The following is a 14061-nucleotide window of genomic DNA, read 5'->3' as shown; positions in this document are numbered from 1 at the left end:
AGCATTCACAAACAACATAAACATGCAAATCCCACTTTTTTATTCATTTTTTCTCCCTCCAGAGGAATCATGTTGGATCACCAGAAATGAGGCACGCTTTCGTTTGGCTTGTGCACATAAAGGCTAACATGTAAATGCACATACAGGCATGTTCCATTCACTGGTCTGGTACAAAGAAACAAGCATAAGCAAGAGGAAAGGGAATGAAACTGTTTGCTCACCCAGGGTTTGATGAAACTCACCCGACACCGGGGTCATGGGGGTGGGCGGGAGGCTGTTGATGTTGAGCGCCCCCATCTGGTGGATCTGTGTGGCGGGGAAAGCCACACTAGGCGTGAGGTAACCTCCGTGGCTTGCTGCCATGATGGCTGCCTGCTGCTGCATGAGCTAAAGAAGAGGGACACGGAGAGATGGGTGGAGGAAAGGATGGTCGGATGGGGCGTGTGAGACAGGAGGGAGCAGCAGGTAGAAGGGATGTAAGGAAGGTCAGGGGAGGACAGATGGTAATGAAAAATATAGTAAGTTGCAAAGTAGTCAAAAAATGACGGGAGAAGGAGAGCAAGAGAGAAACATAGCACGGGTAGAACAGAGGGGAGGGATGTATGTTGAGGTTGATGGATGGATAGTGCATGAAAAGTACAGAGAAAGTAGAGCGGAATAAAAGAAAGAGAAGAAAAAAGAAGCCTGTCAACCTATGTTTAGTGAATCTGTCTCTCCTCCCAGCTGGAAGCCTGTCACCAGCTGCAGAAACGATTTAATAGCTGTCTGTTGGGCTCACACAAATCAAGGCATTGACATGTGCACATTATCTCTGTACTCAGGGAACAGGCAAAGTTTGCAGAGTTGCAATGCTTTTTTTCCCCCCTTACAATTGTCAAACTTCACAATACTGTTTGCTGTAGCTATAGAAATGCCACAGACGTCCCCTCCCCCTGCTCCTCGGACTCGTTCCTAATTTCTGTGATGTATTTGTGATGATGTATCCTGACATTCATCCATATTTTAAGTTTCTCTTGTTTTTTAATTCAGGCAGAAACCAGTAACAAAACGAAAGGCGGAATATATTTGGGATTGGGATTTCAGTAAATGACCAAAGTCTTTGCCACTGAAAAGTTATTCATTGCCGAAAATGTTGTTTGACTCTGTTTTCAGACTGTGACTCATCAAACGAATGTTTTAATGTCAGCTTAGCGAGCAACTCGGGTTTCAGACTATGTTAGTAATATACAGTCAGTTGGTTAATAGCAGTCAATTTTCACCCACTGGCCGATCCCACAAAGAGATCAAATCAATAGTCTTTCATTCGCTCTGCATTTCTGCTTAGCATGAAGTAAGAAGTGAGCGCTGAAGCTATTTTCCATCAAACGCAGAGTGCTTATTCATGTGCACAGGAAATGCTCACATGCACCGCTGCCTTGAAGTGCACCCACACATATACTCACCTGTTCACACAACATGCATGACAGAGAATATTTGAGCTTCTGTGCTTAACTTAAACTCTTCCTGTGCAAACCCCAAGCTGAATACTGAAATCAGAAGAAAATCCATCTTGGTACATTCATGTGTACAGTTTGTGAACCTGTGGGTTTATCTGGGGATTCAACAATCTTTTGCAGGCTGTGAAGCTTCCCATCAGACATGCAGAACTGTGCGGTATAGGAATACAAACGCAGCTGGACCAGCTTCTTGCCCTCGCCTCTGCATCTGTTTAATACTGCATAGCTTGTATCTCTTTGGAGAGCCACCGATGGCCATGGCCTGAGACTCGTATGAGCAGAAATCAAACTCCTCCGCCACTGGGACTAATGCTAATGATGACATTGTGAGACAGCGAAGGTATAGAATGTCACTCTGCTTGTATTTGCATGTGGACTCTGCAACGGAAAAGCCAATTATTTTCCCTTAGTGCCCCTGTCAGGTAACCTGAAAGCAGCTGTCCTGCTGTAGAATGCCCAGTGCTGGCATCTCATCCATTAACCACATGCCTTGCCATTGCTATCTATTAACGCCTTTTGTCATTTGCATAATTTTATCAGCATGACAAATGGGGATCATCCATTTCTTTCCAAATAAGATGAATTGAGGCTTTAAGAGGATATAGCTGAAAGAGCCTGAAATGGAACAAGAAACTAAACAAAAGCAGTGGCATAGAAACAAATAGGTCCAGAGGTTCTAGGGCTCACTTGCTTTGGCAATTTTGTGATTGCCCTCCTATTAGGACGTGAACAGGGTTGGACATCAGGAGGAAGAGTCTTACTGAAACACCACCTATTGTTTATTTATTTATTTATTTAGTCTTGAGGTACCAGGGACTTTGGGATGACTCTAATAAGCTTGAACCCATTGGCAGCCCTGTGACCTTGTACAACCTGCAGGTCCGGATGCTGTAATAACGCAGTGGAAGTAAATATTGGCATGCCCAGAATACTATCTTCTCTCCCAAGGCATGTTTTAGATAATGCAATCCTTCATGCCGGCCGTCAGATTGTCATGGATAGCAGCTCTCGAATTAATTGATGCTTCAGCAAATCAATTCATACCAGCAAATTGGAAACTGAAGCATGCAGTTATGTTGGAAAGCAGTGGTTATTACACTCTGGTCTTTAATAATAAATAAAATAAAGACCATAGTGGTTATGTTGACTGAAATTTTCAAAGTCATTCCATTTTATGTTTCATATGTCTACGCTTTCCCCCTTCCTTTTGTGCAAAATTTCAAAGGCATTATATTCAAAAGCCATTCCTCTTCCTTTATTTATGCACTACCCAACAGATAGCAAATGTCTCTGGCAAAGAATGAGCACAACTGAGTCTTCATCATCATCAGACTCAACCTTTTCTTCCATTTTTCTTTTCCTCTCGGAAGAGGAAAGGAACAGGCGGACAGAAACAACGGGGACAAAAGAGAAACGTGCGAGATGAAAGGGAGCAAAGAAAGTTGCCCAGGCTCCAGCAACATTCATTTAGTGTCAGACATCTGCTTTTTTATTGCAACCTGATGGCATTACTCTCCCCTGGTGCTAGCAGGCAATCACCTCTTTATCACATGGCAATTATCTCTGTAGCGCTGCTCTGTGACTCGCTGACTCTCAGCACTGTCACATGTGACCCCTTATAGCCCAACCAGCCAGTGACGGAGCGAGAGGGGAGGAGAGAGAGGGGGTGAAATAGGTTGGAAAAAAAAAAAAATAAGTGAGCGAGAGAGACAGTGGGTCAATGAGGATAACTAAAAGACTGAAGGATAAAACTCAAGGGCCTCATTTGTTACCGCCATGCTCGAAGGCTGTATTTTCACAGAAAGATTATAATAGGTTCTTTCATCTCTGATGCACTTTGCTGTACCGTGCATGTGTGTGTGTGTCTAGACGCATGCAGGAGCTGTCCAAAGCCTGTCCTCACAGTGAAATCAGGCCACACACATGCTGGTGCATACGTGCGGGGGCAGTTTATAGTACAGCCAAATGATGCAGTAATCTGTAACCATCATTTCTCATGTGTGCCTTTTGAATGCGAGTCCCTCCAACAGGGGGAGATGTTTCCTAATGTGAGTTTATAGCCATCATTCTCCCTTCTGATCCACCCACACACTGTCACTATTAGCACCAAGTTAAACCATTTGCTTTCCTCTAGTTTAGCTATCTCACGCTCTGTCTAATGCATCTTTGAGGGAGGCAAGGCGGCCAAAGTGCTGGAGGAAACTTCTCACTTTAACTCAAACACAGAGGAACCAGGGAAAGCTGAAACGGCCAGCCTCACAAAGAGACGCCACTTAAGATGATGAGAGAAGAAAAGTGACTTTTGTCACATCTAACTGTGTGCCAATGTGATGTTTGTGTCGTGAAGGGGAAATACAAAAAGCAATAAAAGCTGGTTTTACCACTCGCATTCAGCGTTTCACGGGAGAACTATTATAACTCATCACTAACGCTGGACTGAAACATGGAATCTCACTCTCGTTTTCCTTTGCCTTGTGTTTTATAAAATCACCTTTTGCAAATAGGATGTCTCCTGTCAGAGCACACCGGTGTCTGTGTCGATCGTGAAAATGGCACATTTCTCATTTTTGGCATATGTTGTCAGTGTTGTACCCCCTCCAATTTGTGTTCAGAGGCCCCTCCTCCTCCTGGTTTGACTAAAATCCAATTTACTGGCTGTCAGCTCAACTCTATAATCCTATCCACTGCTGTAGTGGAGAGGTAGCTCTTTGAATTTACCATTTACTGTATTTGCTGGTTATGACTATATATACGAGCTCTCCCAATGTCTGTATTCCATACCGTGCCACCTCTTCTTCTCTTGGCTAGTGTATATGGAGAGTAGGAAAACGCATAGCGTGTCTTTAGAGATAAACTCTTTTTTTTTCTGTCACTGCAGCTTTTTGGTCTTTGGGGAATATATGTAGTTTATCTTGCAGCAAAGAAACATTCATCGTATCGTTTCAGCACCCTCCTTGTGGCTACAGGCGAAGCAAGGCTGCACGCCGCGTGCATTTAGTCAGCACCAGTGATGCAACTGTACTCATAACTGCTGCACACCTGCATGCAAGATAACTAATATTCCTCTTTATTCCACATTATTTCTTACCTAACAGACCCTACCAGTATTTAGATTCATTTAGTAAGGAAGATATGAAAATAAGCGCCTTGCTGATAATCCATTGCTGTCTGTTGCACACTCATTACTTTATCAAAAGCTGGAATGAGTTTATCTCCAAGGTTGGCCTGCCTCAGCGTTTCTAAACCAACTTTCTTTATTTTGGCAAAGTGATTATATGCTATTACATAGCATACATAATACAAAGGAAAATTTCACCTTCACTAACATCTTTCATGCTGTGTAATCTTTCTGTCAAGAAACCATATATGTGCAATTTCTCCTTTAGATTTAATGGTAATTGATTCTCTCTAATGCCAAAGTATCCCCCGTGCCCTTGTTACGTTCACTCCGAACTCAATTTCCTCGCATCATCCTGCTGTTTGTCGTATTATATGTATATATGAGGGGGGGTGGGGAGGGGAGTGAGAAAGAGCATTTACTGCGCACTGTGCGTGAGTGTGTATACTCTTGTGTGTGCCTGTATGAGTCGACACGGGTCTGTGCCACAGTAAATAAGAGTCATGGCCAACCTGTGCGGGCCACAATGGTCTCCCTGCAGACCGCTACTGCCTCCACCACCCCTTAAACATTTGCATTTCTCCACATTTTCTGGGAAAGGGCTGCATTTCATGAATGGTAATGAAGGTGGGAGTTTTACTGGAGAGAGCACAAGAGATGGCCTTGCAATTACTCGGGGATGGTCAATTTGCACATTTCACAGTGGGTCCCATGGCTGTGATATGAAAATGAGGGAAATGGATAAGCCCCCAAGACCCGGCTAACATCAACAATTAATCCTAGCATTTAGAAATTGGAAAAAATATTTAACTTTAACAACTAAGTAAGTACAGGAGAAGATGATTTTGCACTGCTCCTTCTTTGTAAATTATATTTTCCACAGATGATCGCGTGCATTTAGGCGATTAAAGCCCAGGTATTTATCACAGAGTCGGACAGAAAGCATTTCATCCAACCCAATTCAATTGATTTTAGTTTTCTTCAAGTAGTTAGTGTGTCTGTATGTGCATGCGGTGGCATATGCACTGAGGGGGTGCATGTGTGTGCTCTGCCTCAGCAGGAGAGAAGAAAGTTTGTGTGCAGATAAGTTGCCCATGGAATATTCTGAGTCAACTGTGTCCCCTGAAGCATCTCATGGGCCCAGAGGGAGGGACAGTGGGAGGGAGAGGGGAAGGGTAGAGAAGCAGTGTGATAGTGGGTAGAGGGGGCGATTGGTGAGAGGGGCTGCACAGGCTGTCTGAACTCATCAAAGAGCCGAGGGTCTGCTGTGTGCGTGTATGGTGCCATGCCCTGGGGGGGGGGGGGGGGGGGGGGGGAGGGCAGAGTGAAGCTGATGAAGGGGTTGGAGGGTACAAGCTAACCAAATGTGTGCGCGTCTACGTGCTGAGAGTGCTGAAATCCAGGCACTAATGGAATGGCAGTACTGTTTAAGAGTAGGAGAGCTGAAAGTGGTGTTGATGGCAGTGATGATAGTTTGCCAGGCTAATTTTCACCTACAACAATATCTGCTAAGTAAGGAAAAACAGGGAAAAAAGCAGCGAACAAAGAGTCTGCGTGCAGTGAATTCGCTCAAAGACGTTTCACTGCAACAGCGGAATCCTCATTTAATTATTTGCCTGTGTGACTGATGTAAATTCTAACACTTTGGTCAGTCATCATCCCAACATGGATTATTAAGTAAAAGATGTTAAAAAGCCTACGTTCAAACCACCAACATGTTTCCCTTTTTTAGAACTTTGATTTCAGAATTTTTGTAGATTTATACTGGAAAAAATGGAGTCCAAGCCACATTAAAATTACACTATTTTGTTATTCTGCCTTCATACCTAAAATCTAATTGTTTTAAATGAAATGAGTTATGATGATGGCACAAGGGTATAAATTCTCCAGATGTTGGCTCCAAATATAATATCTACCATCTGCAGCTTTCATTGGCTGTTGGAACAAATTCTTGAATCAAACACGATTTCACATATCTTCTGGCCACTTGGGGGCAGTGTAAACAACTGCCCCCAATACAGAAGATACTGCGAGCGCAGCACTTTAATATATTGCCTTTCAGGTTAATAAGTCAAAAATTAATTAGCTTTATGTCTGCTTGATAAAGAGTTAATGTCGCTTTGTATTAATCAAAAGCAGGATTTATGCTGAGCGTTTCCAGCCACCGATGAATGAGGCCCAATCGTAGTCACTCTGGTCTGCTGTTTACCACATTTCTGTCTTTTCAGCTGATAAATGTGCCACTATGCACGAGTTAAAAGCAAGTTAATTGCTAGGTTTTATCCAATGCCTGCTGTGGCTAAAAATGATAAAATAAGAGTTTTAAAGCAAAACAGTTCCACCATGAGGGGAACGACATAGTCGCTGGACATCTCATTGTGGTTGTTGATTTGTCGCTAGCAACTCCAGCTGCTTAGGTAACCCTGTAATATGTTTACTACCTCGTCAGATGGTGAAATACATCGTGGCTTGTTTTTGTTGATAGTCGCTTCAACTGCCTCGATATTGAGAAAAATTGAAGTTGGAGCCACTTGGACTCGCTGAATGCTACTGACTTTCTACGATTTCCAGTCGCCACATCGCTTATTCCTTGCCTACTCAAATGCAAATACATGCTTATGGTGATTAATGATAGTAGATAAAATATTTTTAACATTTTTCTTCCAGTGTTAGGTACAGTATATCAAATCCTTTAAAATGTCATTGTTTGAGAGTGAAGATGTGAAACATTGCCAGAATATGAAACTCACTGCTACTAAAATTTTAAGTATGTGTACTACAAAGTAATAAGATCCATTATCCATGCATAAAATGAAATATAATCTTATTGTTTCTCCCTTTAAAGTCTACTGTGTGTGCTACATATGCCTTTTCCAACTCACCGCATGTGCGTAAGAGCTGTAGGTGCTGAAGGGAAGGGCGATGGCTGGGTTAAAGATGCCAAACTGCCCAACCATCTGCTGCATACGTCTGATGGTGCGCTCCTTGTCTGTGTCGGCGAATTTGACCACCAAGCTAGAGGAAGCACCCTGAGTGAGTTAGAAGGAAAGAAAGAAAAAAAGGGAAGAAATCAGATGAGGGAACAAACAGCCACTTAACTGCATGTAGCCCTCACACTTACACTCAGCAAATGAATGTGGTACATACATATACGCAAAAGGCCTTGAGAAAATTTGCATTTATGATTAACTACACATTTAGAGACAGCTGTGAACCAACACTTAAAAAAAAACTGCATTAAGAACGTTAGTGGTTATTATTTCAAATTTCTTAGTCTGCCATGTTCATTTGCAACAACAACTGCTGTTAACATCGATACCTAGTGAGCATCTCTAATTGTGTGTCAGAGATTTGCTTTTCATTACTGCAGAAAATTGTGGCTGGCATACATAAACATAAAACGGACAGCTGCGTTAAGAATAAAAATGTTCTATTTATTGAGTGAAAAGCTCAGATATGCAGACAGGATCAGCCTGCTTTCTTTCAGTCAGAGAGAGACATACACAAAGTCACTCAGGGCAAAGCCGACTCACTGTTTATATCATAAATAGTTTATATCCCTCATGCCCTTCCAGGCTTTTCCCTATCCGGTACGGTACATATATGTAACATCAGAGCTACTTTGTTAAGGTTAAAAGACCTGCAATGCACAGCAGTTCCTACTGGCCTGGGTAGAAGTGCTCTTCAAAGAAAATTCTTCTTTTCAGGGCGATTTCTCTCCTTCTGCCCAGCTTCCGTTTGAGTCTCCTCCTCGTTTCTGTGTCTTTGGCAATTCATTTCTATATCAAAACTATTACCCCTTTTTGCAGCCCAATAATGAAACCAGCAGGTGTGTCTGCCACACACCCTTCATTAAAGAATCTTCAAATGATTTAGCGCTACAGTTGACCTTTTGTGTGCTCCGCCTCTCCTCCCCTCTGCGCCCCCAAACAGGCCAATCGATCCACATAAAAGGCCGAAATATTACTCTGATCTGACAGTGTAGAAAGGTTGTGTGTCAGTCACGATAGGAGGCTCCCTGAAATTGATGCAAGATTGTCAATAGCAGTGGTGACTGGTAAAGCGCCTGGACTGGGTTATAGTTTTCAAACTTCTAAAGGCGGTAATGTTTTGGATCTGAGTCAAATATCGAAGAAGCTGTGTTGGACAACAGGTGCATAGTTACAAATGGCATCTGCATTAGCAGGTTATTATTGCATAATTAATTTGACTTTATTATGCTCTTTTCTGTGTGTTTTCCCTTACTGAGGTATCGCTCTAATAAAGATATCTACAGACAGCAAAAAACGGTCAAAGACAGGCATTGGACCTTTTCGACTGTAGCATATGGATTTTATGTTCTTCCTTTGCCTTTCTCCCCACATTTCTCAATATTCCCACAAGCCCTCTCCTCCAGGCTAACTCACTGGTTGAATTACAGGCTTGCAGTACTATATGTCAATGGTCAGTTGGTTAGTTGGCTGTGTGACTAAAAGACTGACTGTATAGCTAGTTGAGTGACAGTTAGCCAACTAGCCTGGCTAGCTGGTTGAACTACAGGCTTGCAGTACTATATGTCAATGGTCAGTTGGTTAGTCGGCTGTGTGACTAAAAGACTGACTGTATAGCAAGTTGAGTGACTGACTGACTGGCAGGCTAGTTGGCTAACAGACGAATTGAGCACTTACTGGCTCTGGCTAATGAGAAATTAGCTTGTGCAGTGCTAATGCAATTCTATCAGATGGGAATAAGACGCCTTGCATTCACTCTGACTCATATACGATTCTATAACAAATACAGAAACAAGAGATAGAAAAACACAATAAAAAAATTCTTAATGCTTCTCAATCTCTTAAGCAAAACCTCATATATTAACACTAAGCAGAGACACTTCAAGGTTGACAGTGACACAATTGCAAGTTTAGCGTTTGTTGTTGTCGAGCATTTTACTATCTGTACGATTAACCTTGCTATGAGGTTTAACTTTGGGAGTGTGCAGCAGAATACAGACAAGATGCTCTAGTATATATTGAATATTTTACCTCGCCTTCACAGTTAAAGAAGCTATTTAAGGTCGCTCTTTGGTAATGAGAACTATGAGCTTTTCCTCTGGTTAAGGAGATTAAGTTGGAACTTTGCAGTCAGCCCTTTGCCATCTAGAACTAAAGTGTCCCTTCTTGAGAAACAAAGTTTATTGGCCTGTCTTATTATACAAGGGCCTTGTGCCATTTGCTTTCATACGCTTGCATGTATGTCCCACTCGCTGCAAAGCTTTTTTTCAAGGTCTCTACACTGAGACTGCCCTCCCACTGTTTCTCCTAAGGACACGTAAATTTTATGGCTTGTCGGCTAAGCGTCCATTGCCACATTTGTTTATCTCAGAGGTTTTCCCATTTAGGCCTGTCAGGATATCAGCGAGCAGAATCTCCATTGCTATAAAGAGAAGAGGATGAAGTGTGAAGTGAAAGTCTCATTAAATTTTTAAGCTGCCAAGTGTGAGCAGAATCCCCCTGCCGGGTGTCTCCCAGCTGCCTAGAGAGCCACTGAAGAAGCGGGAGTTAAACAGGAAGGATAAAAAGCTACTACAGAGACTTAGAACCAAAAGGAAAGCCTGCCTCTTTATGGCTTCTTCTCGTTGCCAAGGATGGTTGTGTTGGTGTCTGCTCAAGCTGCACAAGCTGCAAACCCTCATGTGAATGAAGGAGATAAAGCCTCATACCTAGTGATATATATTTCATATTCTTTTAACTTTAATGCCTGCTTGCATTTGATAACTTAGAAGGAAGATTGGTTCTCTGTCCAGTACTGGGAGATACAGTCTGTGTCTTGGCTTCAAGTGTCTCACAGTGAAGACCTTTATGGTGTTCCTGTATTTTGGGGTCAGTCATGCTGTAACTTTGTTCGCACACCTATTAAGAAATACTTTAAAAATTTTACAACACTCCAAATCAACATAATACAGTCGGAATGTTTTTCACATTTATTTTAAGAAGCTCTGCCATGGTCCAGCAACCTGTCCACAACAGGATGTCAGGAGTTTGAAGGCAACAGCTTCTGTTTATATGTTGTTGTTTTTTTTTTCAAATTTAACTGCAAACTGTGAGCTGAAAAAAAGCAGATGGTGATAGTTTCACTCTCTCTGAGTCACTCTTTTACTTTCACTCTCATCATGTTTGGTCAGCAGGAAGCTCGAAGGATGTTGGTTTGGTGTAAGTTCTAATTATACTTGCAGTAACACAACTTGTTGTTGTCAACGCAGCAACATGTATGTTAAATGTGATTGCATTTCAGCTGCCTCCTGTCAGCTCCGCACCCTCGTGAGGAGGAAAGGAGAAACTGCTGTGACTGTAAATGACAGCAGATTTCAGCAGACTAATGACTCTCGCGCTGATCTGAAATAAGACAGGTGCACATAAGTTAGATTTTTCATACCAACAATTCAGAAAATTTATATTTATATATTCAGAATCTGCTGATGTTTCCTTATATGTAAAGTATAATTTAAAATTTCTTTCTCACAGTGAAGAAAACACACTAAACTTAAACACTGGTATCACATTGGTACTTGGTATTAACATATTTTCACAGCCAAAGCATCTCAGGATCAGAACATCCTAAGCCTCCTGTCCAGTGTTTTCAAACGCCGTGACAGGCTTCAGCTCGCTACAAACCATAATTCAGTGTGATGGAAAGATGGATATAAAAGAAAAGTGTATTAATGACACAAAACACTTTATTAATAGGAGTAAGTTATTCCGACTGTAAAAAGAAGAGTCTACGGAGAGCTTTAAATCTCTTTAATGCGAGTGCCAAAATCTGTCAAATTGCTAATTTTGTTACTCAGTTAGTCGCAGCAGGTCATTCAGTCATTCATTCAACTTTTCAATCATTTCAAGACAAAGGACCTCAACTTAGAGAAACTAAAGATCTGAAAAAATTTAATTAGTAACATTGAGTTACTAATTTAATATATGCAATCTTTTAACAAAACTCAAAGAATATTTCAAAATATGCATACTGACTTTATGTAATTTGATTACATGTACATTTTCTGTATAATCTTTCCTTTGTTTAGTTTTTATACAAGTAGAGTGGCAGTCTGTTACAGGGCCTCACCATTGGCACCAGTCACACTCATATTCACACCTATGGCTGATTTACAATCACCAGTTAACAGAATTTACGGCACTTTTAATAATATAGCGCCAAGTCATAATAACAGGTGCCTCAAGGCACTTATGTTGTTATGTAGATGCCCTACAATACTAAAGAGAACCACAGGAAACCCAAACCATCTCCTGTGAGCGGTCGGAGTGAAAGGAGGAAGACAGGACAGAGACACACTGTGAAAGAGAAGTGTAAAAACACAGTGAGTAAAAAAGGTGAATGAAGAAAAAACACTGGGAATCCCTCAGCAGCCTACACCTATGCAGCATAACTAAAGGAGGATTCAGGGTCACCTGATCCAGCCCTAACTATATTCTTTAGCAAAAAGGAAAGTTTTAAGCCTAATCTAGATAGTGTCTGTCTCCTGAATCCAGGAGAAGGGTCTAAAAGTTGAAGGCTCTGCCTCCCATTCTACTTTTAAATACTCTATGTAAGCCTGCAGTCTGAGAGCGAAGTGCTCCGTTGGGGTGATATGGTGCTATGAGATCTTTAAGATAAGATGGGGCCTGATTATTCAGGACCTTGTATGTGAGGAGCAGGATTTTAAATTTGATTCTGGATTTAACAGGGAGCCAGTGAAGGGAAGCCAATATAGGAGAAATATGCTCTCTCTTTCTAGTCTGTGTCAGTACCTTTGCTGCAGCTCAGTTAACCTAACATGGAGATCTTTGGACTGTAGGAGGAACCTGCAGAGAACACGAATGTCCAGGATCTCCGTAGTTTGTTCTAAATACACGGTGAAAGGCATTTCCTTCAGTCATGTTCAGAATTATACTAAAGCTGTATAGAGTACTCTTATATGATATAACTATTAATTTTTGGCATTTGCACGGAGTTACTCTATGGTTGTTTTTCCAGTGAGGCCAACCATTACACTACCCCAGCTAGCCATAGAAGGATAAATGGACTTCCTATTCAAGCTTAGCTCTTATAATAATGGATGACTGGGAACTTGTTTGGTTATTAGAATGTAAATTGAGTTGCTAGAAACAATACTGATTGAAATTAAAGACCTAACTTAAATAAAAGCAGAATGTTGTTTAGGGAGCAGCAACACAAAGATTAATCAACCCTGTGAAAGACTGACATTAACACTCCACATTTCATTGAGTACACAACAAGATTATTACTTATGCCAGTATTTATATGTATACCGCTGCATCGGCTGCCTCTTTCATTTCATTAAAAGAAGTGCCTTATTGGGTATTAAATCCTGGCACTCGTAGCACTTGCATATGTACTCTGTTCTCTGTCTGAAGTAACTGACAAGATTCAGGAGATGGGGAATCACATTTAGATGAATTTTAAACTTCTTTTTTTTCTTCTCTTGCACTCTCAATCATCTAGCTCTCTCTTCTAAGCAAGCGTTACCTCATTTGCTTTCTTTTGTTGTGCGCTTATCCTTCCATCATCCTGCTCTGCTGCTTATATCTCAGTTCCTGTGTCAGCTGAAACTGCCTCGAACTCAGCTGCTGCGCATACGGAGTGAAAAAAAAATCAGCATGGCTCTGCGGACCTGACCCACACCCCCGTCATCTCTGTGTAATTTTGTCCTGAGACTTTCTTCCTACATCACCCTGCTGAATTCCAGCAATTTGCTCTACAGCACTAGAATTTAAATGTTTAATTGAGGCACTCGTGGCCTGAACTTTGGTGGTGCGTGCACACCAGCGATAGCAGCTGGTGATCAAGGGATGGTGGCAGAGTATACGTGAGAAGAGATATTTATGCTTGAATTATGATGGGTTAGAGTGTGATCGGCCGCTGATGCCGGATGGGTAGTTCCACATATGGAACAAATGCAAGTGTATGTACGCTCACAATGGACTTCTAAGCATGCAGCGGCCAGCACTCTTCGTGCAGTCTCTTGATGCAGATTTCCTTTTTCATTTCCAACTCACACACAGATTAATACATACAAAATGCCCACTCCTTCTCTACATGAATAACACAAATGTATTCAGCTCAAGTCCTCCGAGCTGGAAAATAAGATCAGTCAGGGAGCCTTTGACCCTAGTCCGTGGCTGGACGTGGATGTGGCAGTGAGCGGTATAGAACGAGTGTGCATGCATGTGCTCATGCAAATGTTTTACCCACAAAGTGCTTCTATTTGTAGATATTTATGCATGCGCACACATGCATTCATGTACGTCTGTGTGCACACGCATAAAATCTAAGAAGCAAGTGTTCATGCTCTGGGGCGCTGGCGTTCATTTGCTGTAGTGTTAATATTCTGTGCGGTACACCTCAGCCACTGCTGCTATAGGTCTTTATTATTGTCATCTTTTTGACTGAAATATG

At 41.8% G+C, this 14061-nt stretch overlaps 1 protein-coding gene across 11 annotated transcripts in view; it reads right to left on the bottom strand.

Annotated features, from left to right (window-relative positions):
* celf5a (cugbp, Elav-like family member 5a) overlaps nt 1-14061 on the bottom strand; it is a 187360-nt gene that overhangs the window by 14421 nt on the left and 158878 nt on the right. For 5 of the 11 annotated variants that reach the window (XM_026158996.1, XM_026158999.1, XM_026158997.1 and 2 more), the window contains exons 6-7: nt 7497-7643; nt 222-387 (exon numbers count right to left, since the gene is read on the bottom strand). In XM_026158996.1, coding sequence (XP_026014781.1) covers nt 222-387; nt 7497-7643 — 313 coding nt within the window. The remainder of the gene's footprint in view (nt 1-221; nt 388-7496; nt 7644-14061) is intronic. The other 6 variants (XM_026159002.1, XM_026159003.1, XM_026159005.1 and 3 more) reach the window with 2 other exon arrangements.

The sequence above is a fragment of the Astatotilapia calliptera genome, chromosome 23, assembly GCF_900246225.1.
Source record: "Astatotilapia calliptera chromosome 23, fAstCal1.2, whole genome shotgun sequence".
Taxonomy (NCBI): Eukaryota; Metazoa; Chordata; class Actinopteri; order Cichliformes; family Cichlidae; genus Astatotilapia; species Astatotilapia calliptera.
Note: the sequence above shows the minus strand (reverse complement) of the source record. Positions and strands in the feature narration are given on the sequence as shown.